General features: G+C 37.1%; 1 protein-coding gene and 3 long non-coding RNA genes across 6 annotated transcripts in view; 1 reads left to right on the top strand and 3 right to left on the bottom strand.

Annotated features, from left to right (window-relative positions):
- Window positions 1-16,413, bottom strand: part of LOC122973901 — a 35,779-nt gene that overhangs the window by 18,812 nt on the left and 554 nt on the right. Inside the window, exons 1-2 of one of the 2 annotated variants that reach the window (XM_044341703.1) lie at window positions 4,820-4,939; window positions 3,931-4,299 (exon numbers count right to left, since the gene is read on the bottom strand). In XM_044341703.1, coding sequence (XP_044197638.1) covers window positions 3,931-4,299; window positions 4,820-4,877 — 427 coding nt within the window. In that variant the 5' untranslated portion in view covers window positions 4,878-4,939. Of the gene's footprint in view, window positions 1-3,930; window positions 4,300-4,819; window positions 4,940-16,023; window positions 16,393-16,413 lie in introns of those variants that run through there. The other variant, XM_044341704.1, reaches the window with a different exon arrangement.
- Window positions 741-3,660, bottom strand: LOC122973908. Its single transcript, XR_006400162.1, has 3 exons — window positions 3,583-3,660; window positions 1,847-1,947; window positions 741-1,197 (listed from the first exon to the last, which is right to left on the bottom strand). It is a non-coding gene; the product is annotated as an uncharacterized LOC122973908 (long non-coding RNA).
- On the top strand, window positions 7,357-16,396 carry LOC122973905. 2 transcript variants are annotated; one of them, XR_006400159.1, is made up of 5 exons: window positions 7,357-7,457; window positions 7,684-7,713; window positions 8,184-8,274; window positions 9,214-9,319; window positions 16,308-16,396. It is a non-coding gene; the product is annotated as an uncharacterized LOC122973905 (long non-coding RNA). The 2 variants fall into 2 exon arrangements; XR_006400158.1 differs by lacking the exon at window positions 16,308-16,396 and adding an exon at window positions 9,504-9,783.
- LOC122973906 lies at window positions 13,363-15,746 on the bottom strand. The gene is made up of 3 exons (XR_006400160.1): window positions 15,648-15,746; window positions 14,105-14,205; window positions 13,363-13,449 (listed from the first exon to the last, which is right to left on the bottom strand). It is a non-coding gene; the product is annotated as an uncharacterized LOC122973906 (long non-coding RNA).

The raw sequence follows: 16,413 nt of genomic DNA, 5'->3' as shown, positions 1-16,413 counted from the left end.
ACGGCCCTGTTTATTTCAGTTCCCTGTACTCCCCACCTGCTTTCTTCCGCTTGGAAGATGGAGGCTACCCTTGTCTTCAGCTTCCAATTATGATTGTAACTCCTATCAGACAACCATTACAGGGGAGGATGCAGGAGCGCTTCAATAAAACGCATGGCTGGGCCTTGATTTAGAGGACATTTAGGGTAATGAGGCATGGTGGCTAGCCACCTAATTCAAGGAACTCATTTTCTGTTCTGATGTTGCTTTGGTCTGTGCGTTCTCCTACATTGTGTGCCTCACGCATGGAGATGTCATGGAATAGCCAGAGCTCCAGCCTGAAGAACCAGGTCCCCCTGCTCCACTTGACCTACATGACATCCAGGAGAGGACTGGGGCCCACATGAGGGACAGGTTATGTGCCCAGATATCGGCACCCCAGCATCTTCAGGCCCCATGAAGGGATCATGATTAGGCCAGCAGATGAAGTTTTATACGTTTAAGTGTTGGACTTAGTCAAATCCCTTTTAGTTTACATTTATACTTTAGTTTAAATTTATACCAGCTACCACAACCCTGTGTTGCCCTTATAACATTTCTGTTCAACTTGTAGAAATCGTTAATTTGGTGTGCTCATGAAGCTATTAATAACTACATTACTGCCTTCTTTGATTCTTGTTTGTGATGGATCTATACAAGTTTTTTGATATTCAAGAATGACATAAACACATTTCTGTTTTGCATGCACAAATCTCCCTTAAAACAAACACTTTCAATATTCATGCTGAAGATCTCAATTCAAAGAATACTGCACTGAGATGAATGAAAAGCAACTCATGTTTAATGTCAGCTTTGAACTGAAGAATAATTTGATGTAAGGAAACAGACATGTTATTTATAGCCATACATATTTTCAAAAAACTGAACTTAAACAACTCCATAGGGTTGATAACCATGAACTAAAACATTCAAACCAAAAAGAAAAGGCTAGTTGTGCTTCTCCACCAACTTGCCAAAGATGCCAATAAGGGTGTCCAGCTGCTCCTGATGTTTTTCTTTCTTCCTCCTTTTCATCCTCTACCTCTTCTCCTGCCTTTCAGTGTACTCCTTTAAGTATTACAACCTCATGGAGTCTCTCTGCCTCAGATCAGTCTGTGAACTTTGTTTCCTCTCCGTGTGTTCAAAGTAATCGAAGGATTCATACACTGGCACCTGACACTGAGAGAGACAGAGAGATTTTTTTTTTAAAAATGCAATTACACATTGTGCTGATGGTTTGTTCTGCTTAAAGGTCAATATTATGATTAGACCTTTACTAATGTGCACAGTAAAAAACTGAGTAGGCAACAGACACTATTAATCAGAAACAGGATGTCAGTTATATTTCATAATAATTTCTCAGCACTGGAAGTTGCAGCTTAAAGTACTGCAGTTTGTGAAACATACTATTTCATTGTTTCTGACAGCGTATCAAGGCTGTAGCTTGTAATGTTGTTGTACTGGATTGTAGTGTATTGTATGGTGTTTCATATGCTTTTGCACTTTCATATGTGTGAGTTATGTGGACAAAACATGTTAGAATATACTGCAATTTAGTCTAACACAACAACACCACAAAGTACAATCTTGAAACATCATTTTTAAACTATACATCATTATTTGCATGGCTGTTGTATTGTATATAAGACAATGTATTACATTATAAAAGTATTTTTCTGGTCACTCATTGTACAGTATATTGGACAGCATGATCAGTTTTCACACTATTTGACTTCTCTTTCACCACACTGAACAAAAAGGAATCAGGATCATGTTTGTTGGGTAGCACAATATTAATATTTTTTCTTCAGTCTGATATTGGACTCACCCACTGAGAGGAGCCTTTGGAGGAGCTGGTGCTGTGTTTGTCCATGTCTGCCACCTCAGAGTCAAAGTGCGGAACCTCGTAGATCACCCTGGCTGCTATCGCTGAACCCATGAAACACACACACACACACAAATTATTATTGCAATTGTTGGGAAAAATGACGCAGAAGCGCATTGCGTAATTATGAGATAGTAAGCCATAATTATGAGATACTTAAGTCGTAATTATGGGATACTTAAGTCATAATTAAGGGATACTTAAGTCAAAATTGTGAGATACTTAAGTCATAATTGTTGAACACAATAAAAAAAATACATAAACGCAGCAATCAGACAAAGTTAACACCTAACAGGTAACATGGTGCATTTAGTGGCTAAGTAGCCCGATATTTGCCTCAGTAGTAGTAGAGACTGTAAAGTAGAGACTGAAACAGACCTAAAAGGAGAGTGAATATTGGACATATATTCAATAGGTCGCCAGAAACACGACTCTAAATGAAAGCAAATGTTGCTCTGATGGATGATCTGATGGATGTGTAAATATGCAAACGTTTGCTAACACATTTGCAATATCAACTATATAAACTAACATGTTCGTGTTGGGTTTACAACTTCTTAAAAATCAGTTAATATGGGTTTAAGAATTCATTTGGAGAGCCTGTTGGTCATCTTTAAAGCACAGTAAGGTTTAGCATTTATCAATCGCTTTTATTTACTCCTCAGTTCAAATTTAAGACAACTGACTGTTCTTGTAGGTTTATAGAACTGTTAGGTTTGCTAAAATGTATCTCTGAATCTTTAAGTTGCTTGCAACACACTGTTGCTCATGATTTCATCCTGTAACTGTGTTGTCTACATTTTCTCTTGTTTTAAGTCTTTACAACTTCTTCTTTTTTGCTACTACTAATTATTGTTTTTGCTATTGGCTTTTCAGTGTTTCACACTATGAAGCTGTTAAAGCTGGCGACCATCCAATCTCTCTCTGAACTTTTGGGTAACTCGGAGGCTTCTTGTGTCAATCTGCTTCTCACTTTCACTTTCAAAGACTTCTTATCAGCCGCAATACGCAGGTTCTTGTTTGAAATGGAGGCTATTTTTCTTTTTTTAAAATGTCAGGTTTTGTTTCAGTTTTACACACAACGTGGATTTCACAATGCTAACTGTAGTAGAAGCTTCTTTGGTCTTTGACAGTCTGATCTATAATGAGCTAAATTTGCTATCCTCTGCTATGTGTCCTCAAGAAATGAAAGAAAGATATGAAAAAATATATTTTCTCACTAACATTACCAGTGTTACTGTATCTATTCATGCAGATATTTTGGGGGGTTTAGCACATGTTTTGAGATGTCCGTCTCTGAGTTTTCTGCTGCAACCTCAATAAATTGAAGGTGAATGGAATTTGTTTTGTACTCACAGCATTGAAAATTATATTAAAAATAATTACATGAATTACATTAAATTGCATTAATTACAATCTAAACTAGCACTATCTCTTTCAAAAAACATTTCCAAGTTATTCACACAGATGAACTTTGAACATTCATGAAACCATTTCCTGCTGAAGAAATATTTTTCAATGCGCTAACTTTCACCTCCAGTGTATTTGGGTGGAGGCAGAAGACTCAGGCAAGCTGAGGCATAAATAGCTGCATGAGCAGATACCCATGAGAGGTAAGTAAGAAAATAAAATAATAAGTGTCTGATACTTGAATAATAATGCTGCATTTTTCTTTGTACCTTGTTTCCTTCGCAGAATGCAGACACAGATGAGAGTGAGGAGCAGCACTGGAGCCACTACAGCCAGGGTAATGATCAGGGAAAGTGAAGAAGATGAAAAACTCTCTTGTGAGAAAAAACACAAATATGTCAATTATGAAATCAAGATAGTGAATGCTTCTTACATACAATCCAATTTGTGCATGAATCTTATACTTTATATTTGTATAACAAGCTTTAAGTTGTTGTTTTGTGAACAGACCTCATCCCATTCTGAATACACTTCAATAAAAGCCCCGTCCACTGTAAAATCAATATACTAGTAAACTCTTATTGCAACACACAAGTTTCTAATGTTTTGTCACCTACCTTCTTCTGTTTTGTCCTTTATGTTGTCTCTGTCCAGAACTGTGATAACAGTACCATTTCCTTTAGCCTCAGTTAAAACTGGTATCTCCACATTCACCTTGCAGTAGTATATCCCTTCATCCTCTCTTGTGATATTTGTAAAGGTCAAGGTTGAACAGTTACAGGCCTTCTTCTGCAGAGATCCCAGAGATGTATTTGTTGAGTTGCAGTTGCTAGTTATATTCTTAATTTCTGTTTGCTTTTTCACCCATTTAACTCCCACTCTTCCAAACGTCCATGTCCAGCAGCAGGTGATGTTTACCGTCTCCCCCTCCACGACAGAGACATCAGCAGTCTGGGTCACATCAAGTGTGCCTGTTGATGAAACACCTGTAAAGAGATTTAAATGATTTGGTAATTTACATATTGCATCACCACAGAAGCTAAACGTAGTGAGTAATATGTTTTTGGCTCTTTTCAACAACAGGATATGTGATTCAATCTGAATTGTGGGTAAAGTTGTCAACATCCCGTAAAGTGCTGAAACATCACATCACATCACAGGTTTTCATTTCTCTTTAAGGTGAATATTAATACTGCTCTGAAAGTGACTGTACAAAAAACATTTTTCAGTGTAAAAAGGGAGTATCAAACCATAGAAACGTATATACATATATATATATATATATATATATATATGAGAAGAACCAACACACATTTACTCATTAGAGTCATATTTTAAACTACTTTTGTTGGCAGGCTATAACACGCACTACAGCATTCTGATATTCTGATATTCAGTCGGTAAAGACAATAATTACAAAAACCTGTCATCATTTTGACCTTTAAGAGATGTCTTTGAGCGCATATTCTTGCACAACAGAAGCAGAATGTCTGTATTTCTACTTACTCCAAGATGAGAGATCACAGAGCGAAGCCAGAAGCAGACAGCTCAGTAGAAGCTTCATCTTTCCACAATGATTCACCTCTGACGACTGACACTCATCTCTTCACATCTGCTGCAAGTCCCTCCCAGCATACGATCACACATGAACACGCACACACACAACCGAAGCATACTGGGCATCATCTTTTCTTCAGTGTCCTCATCTTTCCTGCAAGAGAAGTATGAAAAACCACAATGTCTGTTTCTTCCTCTTTTCGAAAGACAGTGATTACTTTCTATGCCTGTTTAACATAATTCTCACGAAAGAGTTTGAAAAAAGACATTCTGCTCTTCTGCTTGACAAAGATCCTCTTTTATTATACTCAAAATGCTGACATACAGTAGGTTACTAACTAAATAGATACTGAGGAGAGAAGCATTGGAACAGTCAGTATTTCTTTTAAGAAATAAATGTATTGAGATTATAATGATGACAAGGTTTTATTCTCATAGACTGTGTTTTTTCAACATAGACTACATTTCTAACACTAAACCCAGTCCTAAGTTCACCTGATGTATTTTTATAGTACGTTCATTATCAGCATTTGAGCATCCAATAAGTGTAACCTGTAGTCATACACTGTATTTTGTTGGTTTACTTTGGCCAGAGCCAGTGGTGGAATGTAACTATGTACATTTACTCAAGTGCTGTACTTAAGTACAATTTTGTGGTACTTTTACTTTCCATTTCATGCCGCTGTAAAGTTCTACTACACTACATTTCAGAGGGATTTATGTTGTTTACTCCCCTTAACTATTTACTCCACTACTTGTATTTTCCACTTATACTTAAATAAAGTAAATTATTATTAAAAATCAAATTATACATTTATACAATATGATGCAGGACCCTTACTACTAATCTACCCAGTAGTGTATAAAGTATCTAAAGTTGGCTCCACATTGACAAACTAAAACATTAAAATGTTTTGACATGTATTTGTAGGAGTGATATAGTGATAAAAACAAATAATATTATATATTGTAATAATATTGCACTTTTAAAGAAGTCCTTCTGCTAAATGAATACTTTTACTTTTGATACTTTAAGTGCATGTGGCTGATGATACCTCTGTACTTTCACTTCAGTAACATTTTGAATTCAGGAATTGAGTATTTTTACATCATTGTATTTTTACTTTTACTTTAGTAAAGGGTCTGAATACTTTTCCCACCACTGGTTAGAGCCACTATTTATGTAGTTTTTATGTGATTGTACCATCTTTCAAATCATTTTGAAGGCGCGAGTGTTTGTTTGTAGAAATCATAGACAGTCCTGGTGGAAGTTGGTTCAGTTCACTTGTTGCTTGATTAATGAGTTTGTTGTGAGTTTGTTGCTCTGTGTCCATCAACCAGTCAGATCCATGGTCACAGGTTGTTGTTGGTGGTTATTTTGGTATCACCACTAGGAGGCACTAAAGTCCTACAAAGAAGTGTTGTGACTCACAGACCCTTCATTGGGTTTATCTTTAGAAAATACTTGTTGTACAACCAAGAATTGTGTAAACCAGCAAAGCTTTATTGAATTTCAGTCGAGAGGGTGGAAGTGTCTGGACATACAGCATCTGCAGAAGATTTGCAGGGATGCAAAAAGAATCTTTTGCAGGTGCATTAGAAGAGAGGACATGAGGTGTGATATGGATGAGAACTTGAGGTCAAGTGCAGAAGAAGTGTTGAATAGCACTGCTGTAGATTGAACCTGCAGCTCTCCTGTAGTGTTGCTGTTTTTGAGGTCAATGTGTTACGAGTGACAAAGTTTTCTTATTTAATGTTGAGACAAATGTTGTGGAACAAGAGTTTTTCATGCATGTTGTTTAAAGTTAACTCAGTATAGAGAAATCAAAATGGGGCTAACCAACTCTACAAAACTTGTTGTTTTTCTATGCAAACCTTGACATCTTGAATGTTGAACTCATTACTAAATAGTCAGCAACTGAAGTCATCATCTAACAGAAGGCTGTTGATGAGTGTTGAGGATGGTGAATGTGGGCAGGTGAGAGTGACATGAGGATTGTTTGGAGTGACACAGTTAGTACAAACTAGGGGAGTCTGACGCGTGTCTCTACCATAACATACTGTATAAAACCTCCACATATGAACCAACTTTTTTCCATCTTTCTTATAATTTGTATAATTGCACCAACATGTTTTGCAAAATTTCCTAAAATGTAACAGTTACATATCTGCAAATTATTCTGAATATTTCCAGGAAATAAGAATAAATGCAGTGACCTGTAAAACAAAATATTACCAAAATAAGTTGTACTGAACAATATTGATCTGATCTTGAGGAGCATGTTTGGTAAAGCTCCGTCTGGATGTTGTAGCAGTTCTCCACCTCCTGAGGGCGCAGCAGGACAAAATAAGTCAGGGAGAGAATCAGAGTTGTGCAGAGAAAAGGCAATGTGTTTGCATACATACCAACATCCATGATGAGTACTACTGTATACACACCTGGATGTTTCCCATTACTACAGTAGACTGCAGTTTTCACAGATGGGCTGCAGGTTTGGACCTAAGTGGATGGATTATTGTTTTGGAGGAAAATTTTATTAATGACAGACTAACATTTATATCTGCAGGCCTGATTGGTTGTTATGAGGTGAAAAACTTTTGACCCTTTACTAAAATATATGAAGACATGGTTTATATACTGTTATAAATCTTACTAAAAGGATTTTGGTCTGGATGCTCTGAACCAATCATTGGAGGGGTCTTCCTGATGAATTAAAGACAATCACATATGTTCTGTATTATTGTATTTCATCACATCAACCTTTACATGTTTCAGTTTTTTCTACACTACACTTGTTTTCTGTCTTTCCCAGAGTCACATGAGAAGAGCAATGGAACAACAGGTGAGGAACACATCAGTAACAACCTGATTTAATAGATAAAGTCCCAGTGTGGCACATGGGGTCAGTGTGGTTGAAAGCCTCGATCAAAATCAGTGACATGTCAAACATCAGCCTCTCCATTTGAAGGTATATCTGTGTTGCTTCAGCGGATCTGTTGAAGGACAAATTCATTTGGTCTCCAAATTGTTGTCAAGCTTCAGAAAATGTAAAAGCTCTTTTACGTAGCAAACCAGTGTTTGCTGCTCCACCAACTGGACATTTCCCCCATTACAAGAATAATTGACATTTTGGGAAATATGCTGATTCTCTTTCTTTCTGAGAGTAACATGAGCAGCTGAAACATGAGCGCACTCATCGATCAGCTCCACCAGTCATCACATACCATGCCTGCTGTTAACGTGTGGTTTAAAAGTCTTATATACTGTATAAGGAAGTTGAGTGTTGTGTTGTACCTGTTTTGTCTTGGTGAGACTCGGTCAGTCTGTTGTTGAAGAAGAGGAAGGTCAGAAGAAGAGTAAGGATGGACAGACACCGCAGCACAAAGATTAACACGTCCTTCCAGTAAGAACCTGAAATTACAATCCCTCTGATGTTACCTTCAGCCTTTAAATCATGCAGAATATGAGCTTACATGTGTCGTTCCGTCTTTAGGTTAGCTACACATTTTCATCACATTTTTACATTTCTTGTTTGGAAAGTTTACAGGATGCCAGTTAATTTCAGTAGATGATGAAGCCATTTGAAGGTTTAAATGGTTTAAATATATTTAAACAGATTTAACATCTGTCTTAATTGGAATATTTCATGATCATTTTTAACAATAGTTGTTTTAAATAAGATAATTTAAATGGGAATGTAACACCTGCCTTCATAAATTATGTTTTAAATGCATTGATTAATTAACTGAAAACCTATATAATGTAGTGTTGCATTTATGCAGTAAATCCTGTACAAGGATGAAGATGATATTTGTCCTAAAGCTGAAATGGCTTTTAACATTGATTTTAATAACATGCACTCAAGAACTGAACTGTAAGTAAATGCAGCAGATTAGTCTACTTGTCCAAAACGTCAGAATGAAAGCACAGAGACACATGTCAGCAGTGCAGTGATACATGATACATGTTGATTTTCAACTAGTCATTGTCACTGCAACACTTTGTATGTTGGATGTTTAATCACTTACTGTCAGCTGTGTTGTCTTTTGCGTTGTCATGTGTGTTCTCATCTGTTCTCTCTCTGTTTTTAACTGTGATTACAGTACCTTTTCCTTTAGCCTCAGTTAAAAATGGTATCTCTACAGACACTTTGCAGTAGTATATCCCTGAATCCTCTCTTGTGATGTTTGTAAAGGTCAAGGTTGAACAGTTACAGGCCTCCTGCAGAGATCCTTGAGATGTTTTTGTTGAGATGATGCCATTTTTATTCTTAATTTTTGTTTGATTTTTCAGCCAGTTAACTCCCACTCTTTCAACTCTTTCAAACGTCTCTGTCCAGCAGCAGGTGATGTTTACCGTCTCCCCCTTCATGACAGCAACATCAGGACTCTGGGTCACAACAAGTGTGCCTGTTGATGAAACACCTATGAGGAGACAAAGTGATACAGGTTAGTTTATACTGCATCATTTCAGCACGAATGAAGAATTATTGACACATTTGTTTCCAACTAAACTTTAGGATTTTGTGCAGTATGGATGGCAGGGATCCCATGACATGTTTAAAATCAACAAAAATACAGAAGTGATTTGAAAGGAAAGGCTAAAATGATCTGTGTTGGTACTTACTCCAAGATGGGAGTTCACAGAGAGTGACGAGAAGAAAGCTGCCCAGAGGAAACTTCATCCTTTCACACCGGTTCACCACTGACTACTGATACTCATCTCTCTACAGCTAAGTCCCTTACACTGACTGGACTCACACACGCAAAACAACACATACCAAGAATTACCTTTATTTTTATGTTTCTCACAAGTTATCGCAGAGGTGTGCAAAACCACAAGTTAACACGTTGACAGACACATTTTGACAAGCTGTAAACACAGAACAGAATTTTTACTGCTGCCAGAAAGCAAAGAGTGACAGTAGTCAAGGTGACAGAAGCATCTACATTTTTGGAAATGTATCCTCATCAAGACGACGTAATCATAAAATGACATCATCATTTTTATCTTCTCTCTGCAACTATTTCCTTCCTCTTCATCTTCCTCTCTTCTGTGGGCTGAAACAGGTGTATTTTCCAGAGTGGCTGAAACATGAACACATTTATGGATCAGCTTCACCAATCTCAACACACTGTAACATGTATGCTGCTACTGCATAGTCCTGATCATTATAGTGAAAGTTACATTGTACCTGGTGTGTGTTGCTGTGTTTTGGTCCCTGAAATGTTGAGGTAGAAGAAGGTTGCAACAAGGGCGAGGATGGGCAGACATCGCAGGACATGAACTAACACTTCCTCCCTCTGAGAACCTGAAAGTCACAAAACAAAGGCAAGTGCTGAGTTACACATACGCTACTATTATTATCAGTAATACTTTAACCAAACATCTGACATCCATTGCTGTCTTTAAATGAAAACAAGACTAAAAGTCTACGGCCACATTAGAGGAATGAACTCAGTTCTAACGTTCCAATCTGCTGCAGTGTCACTCATCCATTCCTCATAGCTCATATTTTGCCCTTGTAGGTTCATATACTCACACTTATGCTAACTAGGAAGGTGATATCAACATCCATGAGGGATCAGTGTTTAGGGCTTGTGTCAACAACAAGCAGCAAATACAACAACTTATGGCTGAAGCTAATGTGGAAGTACCATAAAGTGCAATACCACTGACAACCACTAGATGCTCCAACTGACTCCCATTCAAAAAGCCTCAACTTCTCTCTAGAAATACTAAGTCATGGTCTCAGTCGCTAAATTCAAGCCCACTAATAAGTGTGCTGGTGGTCATTTTGGAAATGATTGCTCCATTAATAAGATTTGAAGAATTATAGTAGCTTTGATGTCTGCTGTGTGGAAAACTACTTGTCCAAAACGTCAGAATGAAAGCACAGAGACACATGTCAGCAGTGCAGTGCAGATTTATACAGTGTCAGCTACCTGCTGCTTTTTATCCTCAACATCACACACTCATCAAAGGTGATACATGTTGATTTTCAACTAGTCATTGTCACTGCAACACTTTGTATGTTGGATGTTTAATGTTGTTTGTGACATGCAGCTCAGTCTACATTTATTGTGACTGCGGTGCAACAGCACACTGTCTTGCAAACGTAAAGTCTTCATCCACTCAAAAATGTGTTTTTCTTCTTGTTCCTTCAGTTGGATGTTTGAGCTTCACTGTGCAGAATGATGTATGTGCAGAGTTTGTTTTCACATTCATCTGCTGAAAGTGGAAAGTTTCTCTGGGCTCATTGAAAACATGATTTTAAGGGGCGGGTCTACATGCATGATTTGCAACATCACAACTGTTTTGAAATCAAACGAGTGCCAGTAAATAAAAGTGTGATGTGGAAACTTTAAGCCTCTAGTGCACATACACTGAAAATGGACTTAACAGGGAAGTAGGAGACATCTTGTATCCAGTAGTTAAACTTTTGAAATGAACAATATTCATATATTCATAGATTCTGGATTTACCAATGAGAAGAAGGCATAGATGTCCTTTTAAGGATTTGTATATTTTATATTATTTTATGTTGTAAAACATGGATGAAGCAGATCTTTAACTTAAAATAAAACCCATTTATGCTACATATACTGTTCATATATAATATATATAATCATATGTGCATAATTTTATGTACAGCAGTTTCCTATATTTTTATGAAGCTTCCATATATAATTTGCTTTTTCTGAAATGGTATTTATTTACTTCTACAGTTTTAATGCTACCAAGACAATAGCTATGACTTTGTAAAACTGTACATAACTTTATCATGATGTACAGTTTATATGTTGTATTATGAGTTAAATAATGCAATAAAGTCTATGGAGACCCATTCTGTTCCACTGTGTTTATAACACAGATGTGTGCATATTACAAATTCCAGTTAAACTCCTCAATACTCAGTGTTAGGCTCAACTACATAAGCACATTATGATGACATACACAGTTAATGAGTTATTATGACATTACATGATACATTAAAATGTATGGTAGCCCATTCACTCAAATTGTAATTATAATTTGGCACCGATGGTTGTCACATCCAAATTAAACCACCCAAACACATCCTTTTAGATTATTTAACTACAAACAAAATTCACTCCACTCAACTTCAAGGCATCTGTGACTTCTCTGGGTGATTTCTGGACATTTTTGTAGGTTATAGAGGTTCAGTACATGACACACGGATTTTAAGAAACGGCCCTGTTTATTTCAGTTCCCTGTACTCCCCACCTGCTTTCTTCCGCTTGGAAGATGGAGGCTACCCTTGTCTTCAGCTTCCAATTATGATTGTAACTCCTATCAGACAACCATTACAGGGGAGGATGCAGGAGCGCTTCAATAAAACGCATGGCTGGGCCTTGATTTAGAGGACATTTGGGGTAATGAAGGCATGGTGGCTAGCCACCTTATTCAAGGCACTCAATTTCTGTTCTGATGTTGCCTTGGTCTGTGCGTTCTCCTACATTGTGTGCCTCACGCATGGAGATGTCATGGAAGAGCCAGAGCTCCAGCCTGAAGAACCAGGTCCCCCTGCTCCACTTGACCTACATGACATCCAGGAGAGGACTGGGGCCCACATGAGGGACAGGTTATGTGCCCAGATATTGGCACCCCAACATCTTCAGGCCCCATGAAGGGATCATGATTAAGCCAGCAAATGAAGTTTTATACGTTTTAGTATTGGGCTTAGTCAAATCCCCTTTAGTTTACATATATACTTTAGTTTAAATTTATACTAGCTACTACAACCCTGTGTTGCCCTTATAACATTTCTGTTCAACTTGTTGAAATCTTTTAATTTGGTGTGCTCATAAAGCTATTAATAACTACATTAATGCCTTCTTTGATTCTTGTTTGTGATGGATCTATACAAGTTTTTTGATATTCAAGAATGACATAAACACATTTCTGTTTTGCATGCACAAATCTCCCTTAAAACAAACACTTTCAATATTCATGCTGAAGATCTCAATTCAAAGAATACTGCACTGAGATGAATGAAAAGCAACTCATGTTTAATGTCAGCTTTGAACTGAAGAATAATTTGATGTAAGGAAACAGACATGTTATTTATAGCCATACATATTTTCAAAAAACTGAACTTAAACAACTCCATAGGGTTGATAACCATGAACTAAAACATTCAAACCAAAAAGAAAAGGCTAGTTGTGCTTCTCCACCAACTTGCCAAAGATGCCAATAAGGGTGTCCAGCTGCTCCTGACGTTTTTCTTTCTTCCTCCTTTTCATCCTCTACCTCTTCTCCTGCCTTTCAGTATACTCCTTTAAGTATTAGAACTTCATTATTCCTTTTTTTTTGTTTAGGCCTTTTTGAGCCCCCAGACAGTTGGTTTGGGGCAGTGGATGGTCCTGGAGCAGAGGTACAGGGCACTTCATTGGGCACCTCATCAGGCTCCTCTAACATCTGATGAAGAGTTCACTGCTGTAGCGATTAAGTTCAGAGGCTTGATGGAGTCCCTCTGCCTCAGATCAGTCTGTGAACTTTGTTTACTCTCTGTGTGTTCAAGGTAATCGAAGGATTCATACACTGGCACCTGACACTGAGAAAGACAGAGAGATTTTTTTTTAAAAATGCAATTACACATTGTGCTGATGGTTTGTTCTGCTTAAGGGTCAATATTATGATTAGACCTTTACTAATGTGCACAGTAAAAAACTGAGTAGGCGTGAGCAACAGACACTATTCATCAGAAACAGGATGTCAGTTATATTTCATAATCATTTCTCAGCACTGGAAGTTGCAGCTTAAATCACTGCAGTTTGTGAAACATACTATTTCATTGTTTCTGACAGCGTATCAAGGCTGTAGCTTGTAATGTTGTTGTACTGGATTGTAGTGTATTGTATGGTGTTTCATATGCTTTTGCACTTTCATATGTGTGAGTTATGTAGACAAAACATGTTAGAATATACTGTAATTTAGTCTAACACAACAACACCACAAAGTACAGTCTTGAAACATAATTTTTTAAATAATATATCATTACTTGCATGGCTGTTGTATTGTATATAAGGCAATGTATTACATTATAAAAGTATTTTTCTGGTCACTCATTATGCAGTATATTGGACAGCATGATCAGTTTTCACAACATTTGACTTCTCTTTCACCACACTGAACAAAAGGGAATCAGGATCATGTTTGTTGGGTAGCACCACATTAATATGTTTTCTTCAGACTGATACTGGACTCACCCACTGAAAGGAGCCTTTGGAGGAGCTGGTGCTGTGTTTGTCCATGTCTGCCACCTCAGAGTCAAAGTGCGGAACCTCGTAGATCACCCTGGCTGCTATCGCTGAACCCATGAAACACACACACACACACAAATTATTATTGAAATTGTTGGGAAAAATGACACAAAAGCGTATTGCGTAATTATGAGATAGTAAGACATAATTATGAGATACTTAAGTCGTAATTATGGGATACTTAAGTCATAATTAAGGGATACTTAAGTCAAAATTGTTGAACACAATAAAAAAAATACATAAAAGCAGCAATCAGACAAAGTTAACACCTAACGGGTAACATGGTGCATTTAGTGGCTACGTAGCCCGATATTTCCCCTCAGACATAGTAGAGACTGTATAGTAGAGACTGAAACAGAGCTAAAATGAGAGTGAATATTGGACATATATTCAATAGGTCACCAGAAACACGACTCTAAATGAAAGAAAATGTTGCTCTGATGGATGATCTGATGGATGTGTAAATATGCAAACGTTTGCTAACACATTTGCAATATCAACTATATAAACTAACGTGTTCGTGTTGGGTTTACAACTTCTTAAAAATCAGTTAATGTGGGTTTAAGAATTCATTTGGAGAGCCTGTTGGTCATCTTTAAAGCACAGTAAGGTTTAGCATTTATCAATCGATTTTATTTATTCCTCAGTTTAAATTTAAGACAACTGACTGTTCTTGTAGGTTTATAGAACTGTTAGGTTTGCTAAAATGTATCTCTGAATCTTAAAGTTGCTTAAAACACACTGTTGCTCATGATTTCATCCTGTAACTGTGTCGTCTACATTTTCTCTTCTTTTAAGTCTTTACAACTTCTTCTTTTTTGCTACTACTAATTATTGTTTTTGCTATTGGCTTTTCAGTGTTTCACACTATGAAGCTGTTAAAGCTGGCGACCATCCAATCTCTCTCTGAACTTTTGGGTAACTCGGAGGCTTCTTGTGTCAATCTGCTTCTCACCTTCACTTTCAAAGAGTTCTTATCAGCAGGTTCTTGTTTGAAATGGAGGATATTTTTCTTTTTTTTTTTAAATGTCAGGTTTTGTTTAAGTTACAATCCTCTGCTCTGTGTCCTTGCAGAAATGAAAGAAAGATATGAAAAAATGTACTTTCTCACTAACATTACCAGTGTTACTGTATCTAGTCATGCAGATATTTTGGGGGGTTTAGCACATGTTTTGAGATGTCCGTCTCTGAGTTTTCTGCTGCAACCTCAATAAATTGAAGGTAAATGGAATTTTTTGCACTCACAGCATTGAAAATTATATTAAAAATAATTACATGAATTACATTAAATTGCATTAATTACAATCTAAACTAGCGCTATCTCTTTCAAAAAACATTTCCAAGTCACTCACACAGATGAACTTTGAACATTCATAAAACCATTTCCTGCTGAAGAAATATTTTTGCATGACCAGATACCCACGAGAGGTAAGTAGGGAAATGATAAGTGTCTGATACTTGAATAATAATGCTGCATTTTTCTTTGTACCTTGTTTCCTTCGCAGTATGCAGACACAGATGAGAGTGAGGAGCAGTATTGGAGCCACTACAGCCAGGGTAATGATCAGGGGAAGTGAGCCGGAAGAAGATGAAAAACTCTCTTGTGAGAAAAAACACAAATGTGTCAATTATGAGATCAAGAGAGTGAATGCTTTTTACATACAATCCAATTTGTGCATGAATCTTATAGTTTATATTTGTATAACAAGCAAATAAGGTTTGACTGAGGTCATATAAATTGCTGTTTTGTGAACAGACCTCATCCCATTCTGAATACACTTCAATAAAAGCCCCGTCCACTGTAAAATCAATATACTAGTAAACTCTTATTGCAACACACAAGTTTCTAATGTTTTGTCACCTACCTTCTTCTGTTTTGTCCTTTATGTCGTCTCTGTCTTTAACTGTGATGACAGTACCATTTCCTTCAACCACAGTTAAACATGGTATCTCCACATTCACCTTGCAGTAGTATTTCCCTTCATCCTCTCTTGTGATATTTGTAAAGGTCAAGGTTGAACAGTTACAGGCCTTCTTCTGCTGACATCCTTGAGATGTATTTGTTGATATGATGATTCTAGTTTCATCCTTAATTTCTGTTTGATTTTTCAGCCAGTTAACTCCCACTCTCTTAAACGTCCCTGTCCAGCAGCAGGTGATGTTTACCGTCTCCCCCTCCATGACAGAGACATCAGCAGTCTGGGTCACAACAAGTGTGCCTGTTGATGAAACACCTGTAAAGAGACAGTAAAGAG

Source organism: Thunnus albacares, chromosome 22 (genome assembly GCF_914725855.1).
Source record: "Thunnus albacares chromosome 22, fThuAlb1.1, whole genome shotgun sequence".
In the NCBI taxonomy this organism is placed as follows: domain Eukaryota; kingdom Metazoa; phylum Chordata; class Actinopteri; order Scombriformes; family Scombridae; genus Thunnus; species Thunnus albacares.
Note: the sequence above shows the minus strand (reverse complement) of the source record. Positions and strands in the feature narration are given on the sequence as shown.